General features: G+C 33.0%; 1 protein-coding gene across 1 annotated transcript in view; it reads left to right on the plus strand.

Annotated features, from left to right (window-relative positions):
• The window catches only part of Neto (Neuropilin and tolloid-like), a 1,182,027-nt gene that overhangs the window by 414,952 nt on the left and 741,063 nt on the right, over positions 1 to 26,012 (plus strand). Inside the window, exon 3 of the mRNA XM_072533253.1 lies at positions 14,677 to 14,736. Within this exon, the coding sequence (XP_072389354.1) occupies positions 14,677 to 14,736 (60 nt within the window). The remainder of the gene's footprint in view (positions 1 to 14,676; positions 14,737 to 26,012) is intronic.

A 26,012-nucleotide genomic window follows, 5' to 3' on the forward strand; every position in this document is an offset into this window, starting at 1 on the left:
AGAGCTAGTTATTAACAACAAAAAATATAATAAACAGGAACGAGTGTCTTTCTGACATAAATTAAACATCAATATAATAACTAATGTCATAACGAATTTATACAAAATTAAATAAAATTAAAATATTGTACTTATATAAATATATAATTTTAATAAGTTAAGTTTTAATGTTTTGTCAATTTAAAAATTTAATGGATTAACCTCATGTTGTAAGTTTTTATACTAGTTTTATACAATGTTATTTAATTCTAATTTCATTGTATTTACTGATACCAAATTTTAGCATATCCTGAAGAAGCAAATAAATTTTGCGAAAGCTTGATATAAGAACAAAGAGTTTCACTTTCCTGCCCTATTAATGATTAATGACTGCAACCTCAAAAAACTTTATTTTATATATATATATATATATATATATATATATATATATATATATATATAATATAATTTTCTGTAGGTTTGATGAGATACAGCGCGCAAACCCTTTGCACCAATGCGTCCTCTAAGTAGTGCACGCTAGGGCATAACAAATTTGACATTTCCATGCATTATTAAGAGATTAGTATTAAATAATAAACAATATTATTTAACACGTAATTGCTGTTAAATAATGTTTTATATTATTCAAAATTATTAACTAGATCAAGATTGTTAATTATATAAATATCAAACTATTGTATAAATGTAAATCTTTATTATTTATATTAGTCCACATAATATATTTATATTATGTGAACTAGTTAAAGGACAATAAGATGTGCTATCTTATTGTCCTTTAACTAGTTCAAATTAAGAAAGTAAAAGCTGCCAAATACTGTCATATTTCATACTTTCATATTTGATTTTCTACGTCTTAAGCTATACCTTTATGGTAACATTTACTTGATTTTGTCATAAGATACATTATATTTTTTATCATATTTATATATTGCATATACATATGACAAAACCGGGTAAGTTATTTACATTTGGTTATATTCAACACTAGATTGTGTAAATCTAAGTTATACGTAAAATAAACCCTTACGTTTTTCTTTGAATTTCATTTACTTGGGATTTGTAACGAAGCCCTAGAAACATCTAAAAGTTTCTCGAAATAACCCATACTCGTAAAGAAAACCCCAAAGTACATAATAAACATAACTGGTCTGCACAGGATATAAACTTTTCAGCAGGATGTCACGAATATTACGTCGCTTTCTCAGTCACACGATTCCAAATGAAAATCACTGGATTGGGTCGGTATCTTAGAATCCCTTCAGAAAAGCGAACAAGCTATCCAATAGGAAATTTGATTCGTGTGAGACGTTTGAGAAGGGTATTTTTTATAGAGAACGAATGTTGTAGGCACCAAGTTGGTTAGTCGGACTGAAAAACATCAGTTGTTGGATTATTAGTGTGAAATATGAGTTATTTATACAAGAGTTAGGAAATCTTTATTTGTTTATTCGTCTATTTCGTTTATATACATAGTTTCTACATCAGCACAGATTTTTTATTGGATACAGAGGGTGCTTTAATATATTAATGTGAAAGATTACTAATATCATAATAACGCTAAGACTAAAGAAAATACCATATTAAAGAAAAAATTTCTCCTAAGAAATAATTAGCCTTATGTTTAAAGCAAGTAAAATATTGGATCTATTTTCCACTAACTACTATAAACTACACGTCTTATAAAACACAAAATATATACATTATATACGAGTATACAATACAAAAGCTTCGTTAAAAATATTTACGAAAATGCTAGACATTTCATCGAGGTTAGTGAAAATAAAAGATATAATGTATTGTTACAACTAAGAATCGAGTGACAGCTGTTATTTTGGGATCACCGTTAAACCAGAAGTGTCATGGGTTCACATCTTGTTTGTAGAATATACCCGACGACAGCTGAGGGTCAAGATGGTTTGTTAAATTAATTAGTTTTTTGTCAACTAGTTAAGTATTTTGTACAGTTTTAATAAAGGTTGAGTTCGTGATCCACGTGTTTAAAAAAATCCATGGTACACATGGGTGTCAAAAGTTAAAAGTCTTAGTGCTGAGTTCAGACGATTATTAGTTGAAAATGCCGAGAACTAGAGGTCAAAGCAGTTTGCCGACGGATTCTGGAGATATTCTAGAAAGTCTGTCCTAGCAAGATCTTTCATAAGTAGCAAGTAAGATAACCGAAAACCACACTTCATAGCTAAAAAGACATGTTTAGCAAATTGGCTTGAGACAAGAAATCAATTCAGAACTTCATGCGAAAGTGTGTGATACTACCATACAACTGCATGTAGAGATAAAAGAAGCTGCTACTGAGACCACAATGCAACTTCGCACAGATATACAAAAGGTAGTAAACGAGAATATCTCACAACTTCGAACACAGATACAGGAGTTTGACCGCAAATTAAGAGATGATCTAGCCAATATATTCCTCAATTCTCGCGTCATCTCAGTATCTACAACTAAAATCAAACCACCAATATTTGATGGCACAACTAGTTGATCAGTTTAACTGAAATAGTTTCTTACAGCTGCACAAGCCAATTCGTGGTTCGATGAAGAAAAGACTACTGCGGTTGTAGTTTTCCTCCGAAAGAGAAGCCTTGAATGTTTTGCAGACCACCTCCAATGAACAGCAAAAAAACATTTTTAGCTTAGACATCTTGGCTTATAAATTAGTGTATGAGGTAGAAAAAAACCGCTTCAAAAATTTACATAAGAATTTGCCAGGTTCAGTTTACCAACGATAATGAAAAATTTGCTGAACTTCTAACTTGACTTGTAAGGTTTTTCTTAAAGACTAAGGAAGGTTTTCTCAAGCGAATAGAAAATAGAAGCAACAACAGTCGTCCGACCACACTTAGATGTTAGCAGTGTGGAGAACTAGGTCATCGTAGAAATTAATGTACGGTACCTCAGGAAATTTGTCAGCTACCTATGAATGTTTGATGGAGGCAGTGTTGAGGGGATTACATTGGAAAATTTGTCTCATCAATATCATCAATATTTCAAATTAAATCACAAGAAATGTCAGTTATTCCAAAACCAAGTAGCCCTTCTCGTAAATGTGATTTCATATAAGGAACTGAGAACCGATACTGAGAAAATAAAAACCGTTAAGAGCTGATCAGTCCCTGTAGACAAGCAGTGAGTGAGATCTTTTTGGGCTTGGGTTCATACTATTGTCGCTTCGTAACAGGATTTGATGACATTACTAAACTTTTTCGTAGGCTAACGGAAGCTGACCAATAGTTTAACTGAACGAAGCAATGCCAAAATCTTTTGATAAACTTAAAGACTTCCCCACTACTGCTCCAATGCTGTCATCACCACGTTTCAAGGCAAGTTTCATAGTCAACACTGATGCTAGCAACGTGTGTGTTGGTGGCGTTCTTTCGCAAAACAATAATAGGATATAACGAGCTATTGGATAGTTAAAAAAAATTATTGTGTAACACAAAGAGAACTGCTTGCTGTGATGTGAAAAGATTGGAACACATTTAAAAGACGGTAATTTCTCGATGTTCAAATGTATTTATTACATTTTAAAAAAATTAATAAAATTTATAAATTAGTGCAAAAAACTGCTTTTTTTCAAATATCTCCGTAAATTATTTCTTCTTCTTAAGGTGCCGTGCATTTCTGCGTAGCCGTCCACCGTACATCGTCTTGTCAGGTGAGATGTTAAATAGTCAGGATTAAATAATTCTATTGTTAGCAGCATTGCGAACCATTTCATAGCTGTGGATTCCTGTCCATTGTCGAATATTGCGCAGCCATGACATTTTTTTACGTCCCAGACCTCTCCTACCCACTATCTTCCCTTCGAGTATCAGTTGCTGAAAAGTATATCTTTCTCCTCGTAATATATGTCCCAAGTATGCAATCTTTTTACTTTTTACATAAATAAAAAAAAGTTCCCTATCCTGTAACCCCGCTCTTCCGAGTATTTCCTCATTTCTGACGCTGTCCGTCCATGATATTCTAAGCATTCGACGCAGGCACCACATTTCAAACAGTTCAAGTTTGTTAATGTAACTGGCCTTTAACGTCCATGCTTTCATTCCGTACAAGAGAATAGGCCACATGTAACACTTAAGCATCTTGTATCGGAGGTTGAAGTCCAATTTGCGATCCGTCAGAAACTTACAAAGCCTCAAAAAAGCATTTCTGGCTTGTTCAACTCATCTCTTTATTTCATTCTCGGGGTCCAAACCCTCGTTCAGCAAACAACCCAAGTATTTAAATTGCCTGACCTATTCGGTTTCTTCTCCAGAGACATATATTTTGCGTTGGGGTAATTATTTCTACTTATAATCATTGTTTTTGTCTTCTTGATATTTATTTTCAAACCCCGAGCTTCACTTGCAAGAGTTAGATAATTTAAAAGGCATTGAAGATCTTCAATGTTATCTGCCACTATGGCTGTATCATCGGCATACCTGATGTTATTAATAAATATGCCGTTAACTTTAATACCCTTATTAGAGTCTGCCACTGCTTCTGCGATTTATTTATCAAGTTTAATTTAAAAAACGGGAAAATAAAGATATTCTTGATATAAAAAAATGATATAAATATTGTTTATGTAAAAAATAAGGGGAAAAAACGTATAGAAGAAAAATTAAATTGTGATCATAAATATTTAAAAAAAAAAAAACGCAATGCAAAAATACAAGTACTTTTTCATCTATTCGTTATCTAGTAACCCCCACCTATGTCTTAAAAGCTTCAGATATCTGCGAAAAATTTTGCCGTGAAATCGATGATTTTTGCATAACCAGACTGGGATAAAGACCAATGGAAAACTAACACAATATTTACCAGTAAAAACCGGAGTCAGGCAAGATGATTTGTTAAGCTCAATGCTATTTAATATACGAGGCGTGTTTTTTTAAGTAAGTACCGTTTTGGAATTAAAGAAAGACGTGCAAAGATATGGCAATAATTTTATTTTTACATGAAAGCCTGTACCTTAATCTACTTTTTTACATAATTTTCGTGAATATTGAGGCACTTGTCATAACGAGGCACCAGTTTTTGAATACCCTCCTGATAAAATTCTGCCGCCTGACTTGTTAACTACTGCGTCACAAATGTTTTGACTTCGTTATCGTCTTGAAGACGCTGACCGCCCAGGTGTTTCTTTAAGTGCTGGAACAAATGGTAGTCGCTGGGCGCCAGATCAGGGCTGTATGGAGGATGATCTAGAGTTTCTCATTTAAATGATTTGATGAGATCTTTGGTCTGATTAGCCACATGTGGACGGGCATTGTCATGCAGCAAAACGATACCCTTACTCAACTTGCCACGTCTTTTGTTCTGGATTGCACGACGCAGATTTTTCAATGTCTCACAATAAGACGCTGCATTGATTCTCGATATGATTGATACGAGGCAGAAACGAGGCAGAAACTCCACTAGCAATACTCCTTTTCTGTCCCAAAAAACTGTGCACAGGATTTTCCGGGCAGACATTGTTTGCTTAAACTTCACTCTTTTGGGTGATGATGAATGTCGCCATTCCATGGATTGTTGTTTCGATTCTGGTGTGACGTAGGTCACCCACGTTTCGTCACCGGTAATAATTTGGTCTAAAAAATATTCACGTTCACTGTGGTACCGCTCAAGGAAAGTCAATGCACTGCCTAAACGTTGGGTTTTGTGCAAATCCGTCAACATTTTTGGAACCCAACGTGAACACAATTTCCGGTAATTCAAGTTCTCGGTAACAATGCGATACAAAACACTACGAGAATACTGAGGAAAGTAGTCGGACAATGATGAAATTGTAAAGCGTCTGTTTTCTCTCACCTTTTCGTCCATTTTCTGCACCAAATTTTCATTAACGACCGAAGGACGCCCACTCCGTTCTTCATCATGCACATTTGTGCGGCCATCTTTAAATGCTCTCACTCATTTCCTTACCATTCCATCACTCATAATGTTTTGTCCGTAAACTTCAACGATCTCACGATGAATATCGATCGGTTTTACGCCTTTAGCAATAAGAAATCGTATAACAGCCCGTACTTCACAATCAGCGTGACTCACGATTATTGGAGGCATCTTAAATACTGTAGTAAACAAGTATACAATGAAGAATCGTATAAGAAGTATAAGTAATGGAGTCGGTGCGTTGACAAGAGATGTAGGTAACCAGCGCTTATGCGCGGAACGCCGACCGTAGCGCTGCGGTGGCGGAATCGCAAAACGGTACTTACTTAAAAAACATGCCTCGTAATAATGGATGAAATAATACAAGCAGTACGTTAATGTCATGGCTATAGAATCGGGAACAGAAAAATCCAAATAATATGCTATACCGACGTCGCTTCACTAGTTGCAGAAAATGAAGTTGATCTCCAACGATTAACGCACATTTATAATACAACAAAAAAAAATACAATATGAGAGTCGCAGCAGAAGATGCCGTAATAGATATAGCTAGGTATGAGAATATTGAAGAAGTTTGTCGACAAGTCCTGAGAGTAAATAAAGCTGCGGGATACTTCTGAAAAATCAAGCACTCAAGAACAGAGCAAAAAGCAATGATTTAGAAAACAGCAATTATACCTCAAATGACATATACGGCGGAAATGAGACTTGACACATCCAACAAGAAACGAGTACTGAAAACGACAGAGATAAGGCTACTTCGAAGAATATTAGCGAAAAACCTACTGGATAGAGAAAAAAACCATAAAAAAGCCAAAACATACTCAGAGTTAGTATATAAAATGTAATGTAGAAGATATAAATAAATGGGTGACAAAATAAAAATAGGACTGAAACAATTCCATTTTCAGAATGGCCGAAGAGGAAAGAGTAAAAATAGCTCGAGACGAATCATCAAATGAGCAGAGAAGTATTGAAAGGAAGTATTAGTGTATTTACACAATGTAGAAGGCTAATACTGAAAAATAAACAGGTCTTACTAGACTATAAGAATAATGTATAAGAAGAAAGAAAAACAAATATTTAAGAATTTGCCAACTTTTGTTTAGAAACAGATGTCTATAAAAAAGTTAACTTTAGCTATACAAAAGGTTAATATCGTCATGCTGCCGATCCTGCATAAAGCCGCAAAGTCTAGATAAGTTGACCGAACCTTTAACACGGCCATGGCACATACTAGAGAAACAGGTAAGATAAATAATAAATACAATTAATTAAACCTTAATAAAATTGTTGCAATTTCCTTAATGCCGGAAATTAAAATGAAACTAAATCTTCATTTATTTGTGCTATCCTAGAAAATTTCATCTTGGGAACTCAACATAAGATCAAGTTCAATATTATAGAGCTACTGCCAATATATATGTTTTTGATCTGCAACTGACTAGATCATTTTCTTCATAGTTTGCATGTCCTTATCCATGTGTTAACTTCACTAACATTTCCTCCTTGCTTCTTTCTTTCTCTTTCTTTCTCTCGTGTTCTTATACACTTCGGCTTAACATATATTCTTCTAAATTCTTACAACTATATAGATAATATGAGTTTAAGAACCCAGTGTAGCAGCCCAGAAAATATATACCAACGTGTCTTTTATGAGATTAAGATGTAGTGTGTTCTCCTAAGGAAGTTTTCAAATGGACTAAATAATAATTAAAATATCTGCTTCCTGTGGAATGAATATCTGTTTCCGGCGGTTGTTATACCCATAAATTACATAAACGCAATTTTTAGCAACTGTTATACAAACATTTCAGGAGGTTTTTGAAAATAATCCTTACAAAATCATAAATAGATTATAGATTATACATAGAAAGAAATATATAAAAATAGATAAAACTAAATATATTATTTTTGGGTTAAAATTATTGTAAAGACAAAATATAGATATTGTAAAAATAAAATCATTACATAAATAAAATCTAGACTTAACATGGAACATACTGACAAACTTACATATAAATATAGCATAGAAAACACAATTATTAGATAAAAATCTAATATCTCCACTTTAAAATAATAAAAATTACTTAAAAAAAAATATTACCCTGAAATATGGGTATGTATGTATATATATATATATATATATATATATATATATATATATATATATATATATATATATATATATATATTTGCTGTTATTGGTGACCCGGAAGTCGTATACAGACAGGGAAAGCTACGAGGATATATGGCGTGCTCTAACTAATTTGAAGAAAATCGTCTGCAATTATGACATCAATAATTTGGCCTTGCCCAAGGTAGACCACGCAGTAGATAATCTAGATTGGAAGATTGCCATAAGCATGATTGAAATGATCTTCCGAGAAACCGGCGTAAGAATTATTATATGTTGTATTAACCCGAAGAGATCGTGTCCTTCAAAGTCTGTAGATTGTTATTTATTCTTGAGGGGTTCATGCAGAGCTGGAGAGTCCTGTAGTACATATAGAGTTGCTGATCGGGACGCTCAGATCTAAGAGGGGAGCAGTGTTGCGAACATGCATTCGGCGTGGCCCATGTAACGGTTGCATCTCGAAAGCGCCAAGAACTTTTCATAGACGGATCGAGCGCGGGAGAGGACGACTCGTCAAACAACGAATTAGAGGTGGGACTACTCAAGATAATTCTAAAGCAATACTTTTGGTATATATGTAACGGTGTTATGAGTAGAGTGGAGTTGTAAAGATACTATCGAACTGTATACTTATAAATAAATATATTTATATGAATTCGAACCCCTCGTTTTACTAAATCTCGCTATAATATAACAGGATTTAAAACTCATAGTTACAAGTGAATGTATTTCTTAAGGGGGAGGTGATTCTCAGAAGTACCTTAGTTTATAGAGTTTTTTTGTAGCTGATATCTAGTAAGTAGTATTTGTTTCGTCGCAGATTAAAATATAAATTAAATTCAATTTAACTTACATAATTGTCCTCTAACAAACGATATACTAACAGCTGACTGACTATTTAGTGCAGCTTTCATCAGATTGGTGATGCCCAATGGCATTAATGTCTCAATACAATACTTGGTTTGCCAATCTCACTCTAAATTCATGTTATAACTGCCCGCTTACTCAATTTGTTATTATTTAATGTCATTTATTGTATTTCAGTTATCTTTTGCTTGTTTTATATTTTGGTTTTTAATAGAAATAAAAATAACGTACTAGGGCCCGATGATGGGGCAAATATTACAAGCCTTGAAACCGGTAGCCCAAAATTTACCAACTTCATTAATAAAAACTACTCAACATTGTAAATATTGACTCATTTCGTATATACTATTAAAAAAATTTGTTGAAACATTTCTTTCTTTCAGCGGTGTACAACGCAGTTGAAGAAATTTTGCCATTTATTCTGATAGCGCGCCACTCAACCTTTTTTAGCTTAAATGCCTCGACAAATAAGGCCATTGGCACAATACAGTTAATATATTCTATATATTTAAGAAATTGCACAATATGTTTTAAATTTTATTAAAAAGATTAGTCTTTGAGGAACTGTAGCACTTTTGGTGTATTCCCTTGGATAGTTTAGAATATCTGCAAGCGATATCTTTATTATTTTTCCCGGCATGGCTGGTGTAATAACTGTTGGCAATCCGTTAGTATATAGTTTATGATAGGGGCAAAATTAAACTATTGGCATGTTGGACGTTCATCGGTGTACATTAAGTATCCAAGTGTCAATCTTTTATGGCCGATTCGTAGTCTGATTATCCGTGATTCATTTTGAGTGTGGTTAGTAAGAATTGGCCTGAAAATTTTAGGTTTAATTCTGTGTAGGTTTGGCTAATTAATGAAATAACTGCTTCTTTAACGTGGTGATAAGCATTTTCGTTATCGACAAATCCAATGTGCCATCCAGGGCAGATAAATGAGACCATTTTTTCTCGATCATGAAGAGATTGGTATATGTTGTGTATACTCTGAACTAGCGGACGATCAGTAAATATTAATTTTATTGGAAACATGGAGGATAGGGAATCAATGCAAATTGCTACATTTTTTAAGGAGGGGTAAATGAATTTAAAAGCTTGGAGGATGCTAAACAGCTTATTGTGTGAATGCTGTACTTATAAGATCTTTTAAAGTAATAACTCCGCATTCTACACCGCAAGAATTTTTTAAAGCATCAGTGCAAAGAACCAAATCAAAAGGTGTTTTGTCTTGTATTTCAAAGAAAGCTTCCTTAACAAGAGTAGGGACTGTATCATACTTGTTTCAAATGGTGAGGGAGGTATTAAATAAAGGGATGTATTTAATCCAGAGAGGGGTGACTGAAGAAGGGATGGGCAGGATAAGAGATAGGTCAGTGTTCTTTATTAGACGGGAGAGTAATTGCGGGAATGGCCCTGTAACTGTTTGAGATGGGGTTGCTAATGGAGTAATCAGGTACAGAGGTAGAGATAGTGCAAACACTCCTGACCATGAAGCTGGGCGAAGGCAGAGTCAAAATTCACGTAAAGGCAGAAAGGTTCCATTGTAAACCAAATTTCGCCTACTGCGCCGCACTAGGAGTGCTTGCACTATCTGTAGTAAGATATTAAATTGGGTACTTAAAGTATTAATTTCTTATCGCTCACCAATTAAAAATATAGATAAGCGTTTGATATCTAGAATAGATTATTTTTTTCGAATAGAGCATTGACGGCTAAATATAGAAACGTACAGTAAATCAAAGCAAATGGAAATCGCAGTTTATATTTTTTATTGTAAAATATTTACAAAATTTGTTTTACTCAAAGAGAAATCTAATATATATTCAACAGTCAGGTTTAAAAAAAAAACAGGAATAAAATACAAATAAACGTTGATAAAAAATAGAATTTGATACGCTTGAACAGCCAATTTTAAACGTTACCTGAATAAATAATAGATGAATAATTTTTAGGCATAGATAATATAATTTACTTCGAAATACATATTTTTATAGTACTAGTACGTGTGAAAATTAAATCGCAATGCAGTTGTTTTTGTCATATGAATAAAAGTATAGTCATAAAGCGCATTTTTTAAACAAAATAGTTAAAAATGGAAACAAATAAATATTAAATCTTTTTGAAATTTGTATAGAAACAAAATATTTTTATCAGGATAACCTCATAATCTCCTCAAGTCAATTTTTATTCAGTTATTTTCAGTACTGAAGAACACATGGCTTAATTTTCTTGGTAACTTATATCTTATAGCTGGACTTTGACAAATATGTAAAATGCATATATTTTGCATATTTTATGCAAATTTCAGCGAATTTTCGTCTCATTATAATTTTGTTCATATTATTTTTTGATTTTATTTTATTTAGATTCATAGTTGTTATTTTTAAAGTGTGTTTAGGTAAATTTTAGTTTCCAGAAATCAACTAAAAGATTAAAATTCTGGGGAAAATTTGTATATTATAATCACTCCCTTTAGATAGTATGTACCTGGCAAATTCGTCGGTTATTGTTGTCGCATCCGCTGCAAATTATAAATGTTCTTTTGGAAAACACTTTTTTAAAAAGCACCAACACTTAAATTTCTTTTATCTACACTAGCAAAGATTTTAGTTACAACTCAAAATATATTATTTAAACTTCAAATACAAATATAGCAGATTATTATAACATTAATGTCAGACTAATATTACACTACTTAATGTCAGACTAAAAAAAGGAGGTTTTACAATGCTTTATTCATAATAATGAAGAAAACGATAACGAAGAACGTATAATTGAATTATGCGAACTAAACAACCTAAAAATCAACAACGGATTCTTCAGACATAAAAATATTCATAAATATACATGGACGCAAGAAACACGAGAGCTGAAATCGATAATAGACTACATAATAATCAAACAAGATACCACAATAAAGATCAAAGATGTGCAAGTCAGAAGAGGAGCAGAATGTGGAACGGACCATAAACTACTGACAGCAAAAATGGGCATTATTTGGAAATATAACAAGACCTCCTCTACAGAATAACCGTTGAATACTATAAGAGAAAAACAATACAATATAGAACTACTCCAAGAACAATCAATAAGAGAACTATACCAACAACGTCTAGGCCAAAAATTAATAAATAGGATTTATATACGGCAACATCGAAGAAATATACGAGCCTATAAAGGCGAGCACAAAACAAGCAGCATTTGAAGCCCTTGGAGAAAAAGAATGTAGTAACAAATAAACATCATAAAATAAATGAACCAACAAAAAGAATAATTGAAGAAAAAAAAGCAACCATAAAGAAAATGACTGACTACAAACAACGATAAAATTTATAAAGAATATAGAAAAAAAGATATATAAGTGAAAAAACACAATAAAAGAATGAAGAATGGGAAAGAACCTGCTTAAATAATGAAACATACATAGGAGGATAAAGAACTTCGGAGTCATAGAAAGTACTGAGAGGATTGGAACAAAACTCAAAAGAAAAAATTAAATTGAGAAATATACAGGACAAAGAATGGAAGGACTATTACAAGAAACTGTTAACAGAGCAAAGACCACAATTCATTGGAAATCAAAACAGGCGAAGACAAAGCAGATCTCCACAACAAGAAATAGAAATAACAGATAGGGAAATGAGAACAGCCATAAAAGCAATCAAAAATAAGGAAACACCGGGGCATATAAAATACGGATCAAAAAAATTACACCGGATGATACAATGGATATTTCAGAAACCAATAAATGGAGAAAAGCTCCCAAAGGAATGGACGGAGGCATTTATGACATCTATATTTAAGAAAGGAGATAGAAAACGATGCAAAAACTACAGGAAAATAAGCGTTATATCATCAATAGGCAAATTATATGGAAAGATAATGCGAGAAAAGATAGAGCAAGAGATAAAGGCAAAATCGGGGAGGATAAGGCAGGCTTCACGCCAGGAAGATCATGCATAGACCACATATACAGACTGGAAATACCGTTGGAAAAGAAAAAAGCAAAAAATGGATATATACATTTGGCATGTGTGGACGTGAGAAAGGTTTATGACCCTGTACCAAGGTCAGAACTATGGGAGGCGATGTACAAATTAGAAATACAGACGGAACTCATAAAAGCTACAAAAGCTCTGTATAAAGAAAATAAAGTGTCCATTAAAATGGAAACAAGAATCATAGGAGACTTCACCACAATATAAGGGCTCTTGCAGGGTTGTTTCAAATCTCCAACCCTATTTAAAATATACTTAGAAAAAGCCTTGACTACATGGAAAAGAAAATACGAAGACATGGGAGTACCCGTAGAGAACGAATACCTCTATACGTTAAGCTTTGCAGACGATCAAGTAGTGATTGCACAAGACCAAGATGACCTCAGCTACATGATAAAGAAACTACAAGAAGAATATACCAAGGCTGATCTACATATTAACCTCGTGAAAACAGAGTACCTATCTACAAGTGAAGAAGACATAGGAGATCTACTGATTGATGACAACGTAACAATCAAAGAAAAGGATAAATTCAAATACTTGGGGTTTATACTCACGAAAAAGACAACAACAGGGAAAGAAATTACACAAAGATTAGGACAAATAAGAACAGCAATCCGACAACTTAAATCAGTATGGTGGGATAGACACCTAAATATAAAGACACAAACACAGATTTATAAAACATTATTACGAAGTATTGTGACATATGGGGTTGAAAATTGAATTATAAACAAGAAAAACAGCAGTAAGGTAGTAGCAATAGAATTGGAGTGCCTGTGAAGATGCTGCAGAGTAATAGGAATGGACAGGAGAAGTAATGACGAAATAAATAACCGAATGGAGCCCCATGCAAAGGAGTAAAAGAGGACGACCCCGAAAATCCTGGAGGAACGAAATAGACGACGCCATGAGTAATAGGGGCCTAAACGATGGAGAATGGGACAACAGAGAAAGAGATGGAAAAGGTTGAACGAGGGAAAGTAGTGTGTATATACAGGGTGGTGAATCGTCAAACGGTCCATAGGAAATTCAATGCGAAATTCTGAGTTGTTGAATTTCTGCTTCCCTAATTATTTTACATCAAAATTCATAAGAAACTATTTGCAAAGGACTGAAATATGTATTAAAAACAAATGTTAAAATTGTTCTATGAATTTAATGTATTCCAAAATTTTTAAAAATATAATACATTTTTCAGGCCACCCCTTAAACTCAGGCCACACGATGTACAAGAATGTATATGACATGTGGCGTTTGGTCATATTTATGTTTCTGATATTTGACAATATTTGGTTTTGGAAGGAGTGAGAGGAAGTAATGTATACTTGTATTGAAAGTAGTTTATTATATGAAATTAATATAAACTATTTTATTAATAATTATGTTAATAATATATTATCAGCAAAATCCATGTTTTATGTCGTCAACTACAAAAAGGCTAACTAAACATTTCATAGCGACGTTGGTCTTTATCGTTTGAACTACTAAATATTAAATAAACCTCTTTATCGTGTTATAAATACTATTGTTAAAGATCCTTTTAACCTAACAATTTGGTTTCTCAGAACTATGCTACCTTTATTCCTTGCATCATTATTTAAAATGTTCCTACTACTATACTACATACATAGTATATTGTTTTATAGGATTTGTGTAATCTTTTTACATTTTTTATATATTTTCGAATGAGTAAACAAAGTCTAAGAATATGTTCTAAATTTACTACTATATGCCTTTAAATGTTTTTAATTTGTCTTTTTTATTGTTTCAGTGTTTGTAATACTCAGCAACACAGTTTCCTGCAATCAGCTCTCGATGCGCAAACCCATAGGTTAGTGAACCCATAATTTTATATAATAGAAAGTATGTTGTTGTGTATAATATATAAAGCCATTGAAAAAAAAAATGTATTGGTGATAAGCCATGAAATATGCCTTCTTTCTTTTGGATTGTTAATTAGTCATATACAAAAAAATCCAAATCTAACATAAATATAACCTTTATGATTATATTATATTTTTCCTATTTATTTAAACACAACATTTATATACTCTAAACATCAAGATCAGTAAGTGTTAACGACTAATAATATCATGTCCAAAACCGATCCTAAATGCCACTACTGCAACAAACTTATTCACAAGTTGGATACTCGTATTTGCTGTTCAATATGTTCCTGTATTTTTCACGGAAAATGCGCCCGCCCACCGGTTGCGTTTGCCGGTGGTGATCCTTCGAAAAACACAAAGTGGTCTTGTGAAATTTACTTGAAGGAATAAATGAAATTTTAGAAACTTAGGGTCTACAAAACTAAAGGCACAATGCGAAAGTTGAAAGTCTTCGAACGGAAAGGCCTAAGGAAGATATTTGGATATATTAACGAAAACGGAGTGTGGAGATCCAGGTAACAAACATGAACTCTACCAACTGTTCAAAGAGACACCGATCTTAAAATTCGTTAAACTTCAGAGACTTCAGAGACAGAGAATGGAGACCGGAAGATTGCCAAAAATAACCCTAGATAGTAAAATGCAGGGCGCAAGACCAAAGGGAAGGCCACGGAAAAGGTGAGAGGATGAAGTGGCAGCGGACGCGCAAAATTTGCTAGACGTGAGAACCTGGCAAAGGTCGGCACGGGACCGCCAAGGTTGGAGGCATAGTTTGGAGGAGGTCAAGGCCTTTGGAGAGCGCCATATAATATAAAAGTTCGATGTGCTAATGTCAATCATCATCATCATCATCATCTTCAGTGGTGCTACAGCTCTAGTTAAGCCTTGACCTTCCCCAGTCTATTTCGCCAGTCGTTTCTGTTTATCGCCAACCGTTGCCAATTTGCCGCGCCGATTTTCCTTGCGTCCTCGTCCACACCGTCCCTCCATCTCAGTCGTGGTCTGCCTTTACTCCTATTTCCCACTGGGACCGATAATAGAGTTAGTCTGGGTGGGTAATTTTCATTTGCTGTTGCAGTTGTCAATCATATGACAAAAAATTGCCACAGGCCATCTTCTTGTTTGCCTTTTGACTCTGTACGTTCAGACAAGCTTGTTTATGATGGCTACACCTGACTTTGTTTCATTGTACTGAAGAATTATTTGCAACTTTTGTTTGTTATCTTCAGAAAAATTTACCGCTGTTATGCATAGTTGATAGCAAACTAACAAATTTCCTTTTTTTCGGGCAGTACGAGACTAACATAGTTTTATGTTGGTAACTAAATTTTGTTGAATATTCTTTACATCCCTACTACGTGCATTTTCTAATTCCTGAGGAAGCTCTAGTTTATTTTTTCGAATTGTTTCAAACAATGTTAAGTTTTGCTGTCCAGTTCCCTTGCAAAATCAAGGCTTCTAAAAAAATTGTCGGTAGTCAAGATAACTCGCTTGCCTCGATTGCATTTACGTTGGTCTTTTGTATTACCACTATATATTTGGCAATTATATACTATGCAGTTTGACTGTCACATACTGCCCAGATCTTTTTCAGGTACTTGGTCTCTGGTTTTGAAGGTAAATGTTGCTTAAATGGGCACCTACCACAGAAAGTAGGCAGCTACTCAGCAGCTACTTAGACAGCAAAGATAATAAGAAATTGTGGTGAAAGTGTTTCTGCTCACTGTCCTACTAATATTAACAAGTCAACAAAATTTAGAAACTCCCTAACATCCATATTTTTCCATTAATCTTCATGCGTAATTGATCTTTTGCATTAGTTTATTGAACCACGTAGCTGACAATATTATCCTAAAAATAAATGCAGATTACTGGAAATTCTGTCAAGTTTTTGTCAAGCATGTGTTGTAGGTCCTTCTTTTTAATGCAATCATTAAGATGTGCTTGACCCATTCTTGGTGTTTGTGGCTTAAATTAGCATTTTCAAGTTTATTTTTCGACCTGCAGTACAATATAAATATTTAACCATTGAAAATATAAATAGAACCTCTCATGTAAAAATTATTTTTTTCATCGTCATTATCACTAGATGTAGATTCTGCATCAGATAGATTTTTTGAGTCATGTCGTGCGTGTACTTCAGTAAAATCCACTTTACATTGCTATCGTTTGAATAAACCGTACCATCCTTGTTAAATTCACCATCGATGTCACATTCTTCCAACCACTGCAGCAAAATATTTGTCGCACCTTTCTCATGTAAGTGAACCAAACTTCTTCCAGTCATAATTACTCAACAGATGACCAAACGTAGTACAAATTATCTAAATACAAAATATGTATCTGTCCCAAATCGTGCCCAATCAGACTCTTCCAAGCTAACCTTTAGCACAGTAAGGCAGCTTTCGCAGAACTTAATGTTGCTATGAGAAGTTTTGATTTAGCGTTGGTACAAAATATTTGAATATACCAGCACCAAATAAAAGATCTATCGACATTTGACGATTAAACCTTATTAAACTTCACATAGTGAAGTAATCCTTTTGGCTTCGCTCGCTCGCACTAAAATTTCAACCATCAAAAATATAATTAAATATATTTTTATAACATGTTTCTATGGTAATAAACTTTTAGAACTTTTAGAAAATAAAAAGATTTTATTAAATATAAAATGAAGTTTATATTTCATAGAATCAAAATAGAACCGCCTCAGTATCGTAATGAGGAGAGCTGTAACTTACTAGTTAAAGCTCTTGCCGAGTAAGTCGCTAATTGTAAATCCCATCTGGAGCTAAATGTAAACTCCGAAAGTATTAAATATACATTTTCTTACAACAATACGTTTGCTTAAAATCAATTAAATTAGTGAAACTCTTAATTTTGTAAAACGTGATGCAGGAAAAATACTTAAACATCCGCAAAGTGATATAATTAGAATATAAAATTAGGTTTTATATATTAGAAAAGCAATCCTGAAAGACAAAAATATTTAATTATGACCTAAACAGCTCGAAAACTTTATTCTTTGATGAAATTACAAGATTATTCTTTGTTAAGATCACAATTCTTATCCTAATTGCGTCATTTAAAATATTAAGATTTTCAACTAATCTTATTAAAAACTCATTATGTAATTACTAAATATTATTATTCGTTAAAATGATTAAAACTTTATCTCTAAATAGAACCCTAATAACTCCTACCTTAATTTAATAAACAAAATATATACTAAATAAAGTTACAGGCTACATGATTATCTGTTGAGAACAAAAGCATTCTTAATTTAAGAATAATAAGATGGATCCTTAACAATAAAAAGATTTAATTTAGTTAAACATAGTTTAATTTTTAGTGGAAATAAAACTGAAAAAAGGGCCCAGACAGAAGAGGTTCTACTTATACACAAGAACTACATCGCACATATCAATAAATGGAAGTTTATTTCTGAAAGCTTACTCAGATTTGATTACGACACTTGAAGGAATGAGAAGACTATTATTATTGTAGGATATAGACCATTTGACAACGAGGCGAAGAAGAAGAAAAATACCTTTTGGGACAATCTGCAGAATAAGATGGACATCTTGGATAACAAAAGCATTCTTCTTTTTCTTGATATACCTATCTATCCGTGACGATTGTTGGTGGCCATCATGGCAATCTTTATTTTATCTGCAGCAACGCGATAAAGCTACACCGATATTGCGTTGAACCAGGTTCTAAAGTTTCTTGAACCAGGATGTTGTTCTTCTTTTTCTGGACCTCGCTTTTTAACTATTTTTTCTTAACAAAGTCATAATACCCAGATATTTTAATGGAAGGGTAAAAATAACTGGTCAAAAGTACTATTTAGTCGGAAAATATGGAGAAGTAATAAAAAAGAAGAACGGAAATACAGTCATAGATTTCTGCCTGAATAACAACATAGTAGCCTATAACATACTGCTTCTTCTTCTTCTTCTTCTTTTTAACCTTCTATAGACCTCTACCAACTGCTTCCATTGATATCTGTGCTGAGCGACATACTTCCAATTTGTTTTCGTTATTTTTTTTACGTCATGTAGCCATCTCATCTGTGATCTTCCTCTTGGTCATCTATTTTGGTAAGGTCTACAATATTGTATTGTGGCTTTTTAACATTGGTCTTTTTGTCTAGCAGTGAGACCTGTGAAGCCTCATTTGAATTTGACAACGTCATCTAATAACAATCATAGTATAATTTCGAATCTTTCTTACTTGGCGAAAGTAAAATTCAGATATTTGCGTACTCTGTTGAACTTGGATGCTAGGAGAAAATATCAAGATATACTTACAGAGTATATAAGAAGACATCTTCTTTTTGTAGCACCTATCCGTTTCGGATGTTGGCGACCATCATGGCAATCTGTATTTTGCAAACTTCGACTCTGAAAGGATTGTGTGGTTATTGTGTTGAACCACGTACGTAGATTTTTCAGCCAGGAAATTCTTCGTCTTCATGGTCCTCATTTTTTTTCTACTTTTTCCTAATGCTTTCTCTTTTTGCTGTTTCTCATGATGTGACTGCGGTATTCAATTTTGGCTGTTTTTATTGTAGTTAAATGTACTTTTTCTTTTTGCATTCTTTATAAAACTTCCTTGTTATTAACGTGGTCGGTAAAGGATATCTTTATAATTCTACGATAAAGCTGCATTAAGAAAGCCTCAATTTTCTTACAGGTAGCCTCTGTGAGAGTTTACGACTTAACTCCGTACAACAGTATAAGCAAGATATAACATTGTAGTAGCCTAATTTTTAATGGATACTGATAAATCGTCGCATTAGAATAGCTTAGCCATTTTTGAAATGCAGATCTTGCTTTCTTTATCCTAGATTATATTTTTAGGGAATGGTCCCAATTTTCATTGACGTTCGTACCAAGGTAGGTGTATGTTTTTACTCTTTCTATTGGTTGACCATTCATACTGATTCTGTCAATTTGCTGTTCCTTCTTAAAGATCATTATACATTTTGTCTTCTTAATGCTCAGTGAAAGTCCATATCTCTGACTCACTTCCGTGATTCTATTCAATAACTCTTGGAGAACTTCATGACTGTCAGCGAATACCACCGTGTCACTCGCGTATCTGATGTTATTGATACGTTCTTTGTTCTACATTCTTAGATCACAGGTGTTTATTCCAATATTTGTTAATATCTCCATCAGCTTGTTGTGTTTTACTGTATCAAACGCTTTATGATAATCAATGAAGCATGAATAACCATCGCTATTCACATCTCTACATCGTTGAAATAGCACTTGTGTAGTAAAAAGAACCTCCCACGTACCCACTGCGTCCCGAAAATCAAACTGTGTACGGCTGATTTTTTCTTCGCATAGTCTATCCTTTGATGTATGATTTTTAGAATTAACTTTAAAATGTGACTCATTAAGCTGTTGGTCCGGAAATCATTGCAGGATACGGATTTTGTTTTCTTTGGTGGAGTCATAAACGTTGACTTCAGCCATGATCTTGGTATTTCTCCATTTAAGTATATTTCATATAATATTTTTGTTAGTCGTTGAATACTGTCGGTGTTAAATAGCTTTATGAGTTCAGCGTAAGCATTGTCAGATCCAGGCGCTTTGGCATTTTTTGTTGGGATATTGCTTTTCACTTTATCTGATGTGATTGGTAAGTGGTCATTACACATGTAGAACGTAGGTTGTTCGGACCTATTATCATCAAAAAGTTCTTGTATATATTTGTTCCATATGCATATTTCTTGATTTTTATATGTGATTATATTGTTGTATTTTTATTAATCTAATTTATTGTCTTTATTTATTATCAAAGGTTCTACACTTATAACACTTACAAGTCTATTTAAAATTTGTATAATATTACTAATTTATTTCACACTAATAATTATATAATTTATTACATTTATTACAATACGTGTTACAATTCTAAACTCAACGCGGTGTTCAAAAACTAACTGTCCCATTAAATAAAATGTCCCATATATATATATATATATATATATATATATATATATATATATATATATATATATATATATATATATATAATGCCGTTACTTAAGAATTTCCTTCGAATAGACGAGAAGGTCACTCAAGGACTGGTCTTTCAGCTGAGCGGCAATTTTTTTAGAATTTGCTTGACGACCCTTGCTGAATGATCTCGAATGCCATGGAACTGGTTTTAGCGTAGAGGTTCCTTGGTTCCTATTATTGCCTACTAAAAAAATACTTATTAGAAAAACATCTTTACAGTTTTGAGTCATATTATGCGTCATTATTTATTGTAACAATATGTTTCCTTATTGATCTTGCAGTTTGCTAGCTGTGTTGTATTTTTGAAGACCAGCTGCTTGTTTTACCTTTTTATGCATATTAAATGCATCGTGTTTTTGTTCCAACAACTCTGTCTCTTCACACTGTATTTTTAGATAATTTTCTTTGGCCTTTCGTATTTTGGTTCTTATTTTTCTCTGAATATTTTTGTACATTCTTTTGTTATTTTTTGATTTTCTTCTTTCTTCCATGAGTTGCAGTATATTGTCATTTATCCAAATTTTCCTATTATTTTTATTTTCTGTTGATATTCTTTTCTGATCTTGTTAAATGTTTCTTATATATTCTGGAGTGATTCTTCTGGATCATATGTTTGTTCTATGTTGCATAGCTTTTCTGAAAGAATTCGTGCGACTATATCCTTTGTTTCCTTATCTTTTAGGCTTCTCATATCACATTTTTTGTTACTATTTTTTTTGGTAAACTTTTTAAATCTAAACCTAAATTTACCAATTAGGAATATGATCTGATGGTTCGTTAGCACCGGGATAACTTTTAACTGATAGGCATCCATTCCGGAATCTCTTTGATTTCTTATCAATTCCTGGTTGATCTTGCGGAGAGACCCAAGTATACAAACGTCTTGGTGGTAGTTTGGAAAACTTATTTAGTATTGCAAATTCTTCTTTTTCTACAAATAGTTTTAATCTTTCTCCCCTTTTGTTTCTTTTTCCTACACCAAAAGCCAGAGACAGAGAAGCTAGAAAGCATAAATTAGAAAAAAATACTAAAAATATATGGGAACTCTTTATAAAACAGTGTACCAAGTAGCTAGAGACATTTGTAGATATACAATTACTGATAATAAAAAATACACAGTATGGTGGAAGAACGAAATAAAAGTGTAAGTACAATTAAAGAAGACGCTCTTGAAAACATATCTGGGAAAAAGAAATAATGATAATTATGAAAATTATAAAAAGCAAAGAACAGTAGTTAAAAAGGCAATAAAAATGCTATGACACAAAAGTGGGAAGAGTTTGCAGATATCTTCATAAAATGGAGAGCGGTAGCATAGGAGGTGGTAAGCTACTATATAGAAAACTCAAAAACTTAAGAAAAGGTTAAGGAGATACCACAAGATTTATTGACAATGAAACCGACGTCCTTTCATCCACAGAAGAACATATAATAGAAAAGTGGTACAAACATTTCAAGCGAGTGCTAAATGCAGAAAATTTTGATATTTAATTTCAATGCAGGGCTCTTGCCATCCAATAATACGTATTTAGACCTTATTCAGGCCAGAGAGGGTTGGTAAAGAAACAAAATTAATTACCATTAGACAAACCAGAAAACTAGAATACCTAGGCCACGTGATGAGGGGACCAAAATATGAAATTTTAAGACTCATAATACAGGAAAAGAATCTAGGAAGAAGATCTGTTGGCCGAAGTCAGAACTCATGGTTGAAGAATCTACGTGAATTAAAAATTAATAAAAATAACCATTATAAATCCGTAAACTAATTTTCGAAACTGTGAATAGCCGTCTATAAAGAGCCCTATTAGGGCGAAATATGTATAAGGCGGATACACAGATGCACTGTACGTGAAATCAAAACTTAGCTGTCTTTTTCCTTTTATAGCCATTATGATTGCCAACCTCCTTAGGGAACAGGCACTCTAAAAAGAAGAATACCTTATTGAATATCCTTGGAGCAACTTGTGCAGAAACTTTTGATTAGAAATAAATCTGCTCCATCATAAATATATAATTATAAAAGTAATTATATGTAGACGTTACAAAGCCATCTTCTTCTTCTTCTTAGCTTTCTGTCGTCCATTTTTGGACATAAGTATCTTCCAATTCCTTCCATCAATCTGTATCCTAAGCGACATACTTCTACTTTGTTTTGGCTATTCTTTTAATGTCGTCCGCCCATCTCGTCTGTGGTCTTCCTCTTAGTCTACTACCGTGTTAAGGTCTCTAATGTTTTATGGTGGCATTTCATCGTTGGTCTTTTTGTCTAGCAGTGTGACCTGCGAACCTTTATTTGAGTTTGACAACGCCATCTAGCAGCAATCGTAGTAGAAACCGAATCTTTCTTACTGCTTTTTACAATATACAAATTAAACATATTGATGAACTAGCCAACAAGGGAAATCTACAATTTGCATTCCACGACTTGTCGATCAGAAAGACATTTCAAATTGAATTTTGTTGCAGGGCTTCTGCATCTGCTTATACGTATTTCGACTTTACTAAGTCTCCTCAGAGAAATTTATGCAGAAGCTTTGGATTGAATATAAATCTCTCCCATTTTTTTATGACCGGAAAGATTTATATTAATTAGAAAAACATTACATAATAATTAATGCAGCTTTAGGCCAGAAGTCTCAAGTACAACAGGTTTAATATTCATAGTACGACAACCAACATAAAATACACTACTCCTAGGTTTTAGAAGTATATCAAGCTGAACAGAATATGTGATTAGAATGAGCAACCAAAACTAGAAATAATTTGTTACGAAAATGGTGTTAGACAAGAAGAGGTATTAAGTCTTTTCTCTTTTGTTACATTAGTGGATTAAATAGAAAAAGGAGCACGAAGTGTGAAATACGTAAGAGTTTGTATGAGAAAATTACGACAAATTAATCGTATCTGAATTAATCTATGCAATCTAGTCGGGATAATATTATTTTCCTTGCATGGCTAGCTGCCCCAAATTTTATTATTTAAACTTTATTGGGGGCCAATGGTGGTGTAAATTTAAAATCGCGACTGAATCTCACCGTTGTGATGAATAAAATAACTATACTCTCCATGTAAAAAGTTTATTAAATAATAATTTTTAGCCTGAGAAACCAAGAATATTGATTAAACACATGTGTAACCATTTTTACATTAGAGAACATAGACATAACCTTAAAACTTAATTCTTCTTTTTCTTATATCTTGAATATTACATTAGTCCGGGAGCTTATATTAACAGCCGCCATGTTGAATTTATTAGCGAATTGTTTTTGTTCAATATCTCCACCATTTTCAACTTTTCGACAAAAATGTTAAGAACTGAAGTTGCAAATACGATTTCCTACAATTTCTTTTACAGGTTTTTTCGTTCGGTCGATATTTTTCAAGTTTAGTATTAGTAGAGTATTTAACAGTGTATACGTATCTGTGCTACTATACGATTCAGAAACTTAGACTTTAAGTGATAGGGACAAAAGTAAAATACAAGCGTGTGAAATGCGGTACTTAAGAGTGGTTTTGGAAGTGACGATAAGCGATATATCCTCGCCGTCTTCTTTCCTTACAAGGGTTTCATGCTGGTCTATACATTTCTGAAAGTTGTGCCCACAGACTTCGTTAGAACTTGTTTGCTCCTCGTATTTTCCTCCACTTTTCCGATATAATCTAGCATCCAATTTCTCAGGATCGTGCCTTTGCTTTGCATGAATAGTCTTGTATTTGGCACCTAGCTCACGAGTTCTCATGAGATTTTGATCCTGATTTTTAGTTAGGTATATGTCCAGGCTACTCGCTTCTCATTTTTTCTTTCCTACGTTTTATTTTCTTAAAACCTCCCCCTAATTTTGAGTTTCCCATCCTTCTGTCCGTTTTCTTCTATCTTTTTCTGTCTTTGTGTTTTCTTTTATTTCTCTTCTTTATCGGTTTTCTGTTTCTCTCTTATTTCCCGTTTTTCGTCTTATTATCATTTCTCTCCCTTTTGCTTCTCACCCTTCGAGTTTTATCTCTTTCTTTTTCCCCTGTCTTTTATTTTAGACCTCACTCCCGCTACTCTCTCTACCGCTTTTAATATTGTTTTTTCTTTTCAACTATCTTTCTTCGAGTTAAGTAGTACATACAGAACCTTCAGGTTTTGTGTGTACATCCTTCTTTTACACAATCACCACAAGGCTATTGTATGGTGATTTACATGGTCGCATGACACCAGTCGACGGCATCTCTTGTACATCCTGGTACATTATTTTTCGCTTTTCTTGCGAGTATTTAGCGCTAATGAACGACGTGGGTGATTTTCATCTCACAACTCAGTTGCCGGTATATAGATACCCAGTGGCTTGCAGATTTAGAAATGCAATCTAACATATCACGTACCTACTACCCTTTATCTTAAGGTCAAATATTTGCGATTATTTTTAACGATTGTTTTGGCACTGAAAAATCAAAATTATAATAGTATCTGCTCCATTCACAAAAATCCCAAAATTTCTAACTGAATCGAATAAGCCTTCGACTTATAAATAGCGTTTATATTATTTTACAATACCTTCACCTACTTTATTTTTATATTTATTATCCAAAATAATTCTCGATAAAATATTAGTTACTGCAGAATGTTGCCTCCTTAATATGATTATATATAAAACTTGTTATGCAAATCGCAATAAACAAATGTAAAATTAAAAAAATTAACTTGCCCACAGATTTAAATTCAACTGAATACTGAACTACTGAACATTTTGATAACTCTACGTATCATTTACAGATCGGTAAAATAAAACTTATATTAACGATTGACCAATTTATATTTCCGAGATATATTCATGCATATTTATAGTTTATAATAATATTATTTTGAAGCTATTTTCTTGTGGCATGTTAAATTTTCTACTAATGTTTGTATTTTGGAAACGATTTTCGAAGTGGAGAACAAGTGGACAACAAGAATAATCCACTAAACAATAAAAAAGGGCCGATATAAAAATTTTATTATTACATAAATGTGTAAATCTGAAAGAAGTCATCATATTATTCTGATATTTAGATTTCCTTTATTGAAAGATTATTGGAAATATAATGCACTTAATTGGAGTTAAGTATCGATGAAAAATTTTTCTGGCAATTTAACTAAACATTAAAGGTTAAAAAAACAATAATTAATTTTGTGATCTTTAAATGGGACGCTG

The sequence above is a fragment of the Diabrotica undecimpunctata genome, chromosome 5 (assembly GCF_040954645.1).
Source record: "Diabrotica undecimpunctata isolate CICGRU chromosome 5, icDiaUnde3, whole genome shotgun sequence".
NCBI lineage: Eukaryota > Metazoa > Arthropoda > Insecta > Coleoptera > Chrysomelidae > Diabrotica > Diabrotica undecimpunctata.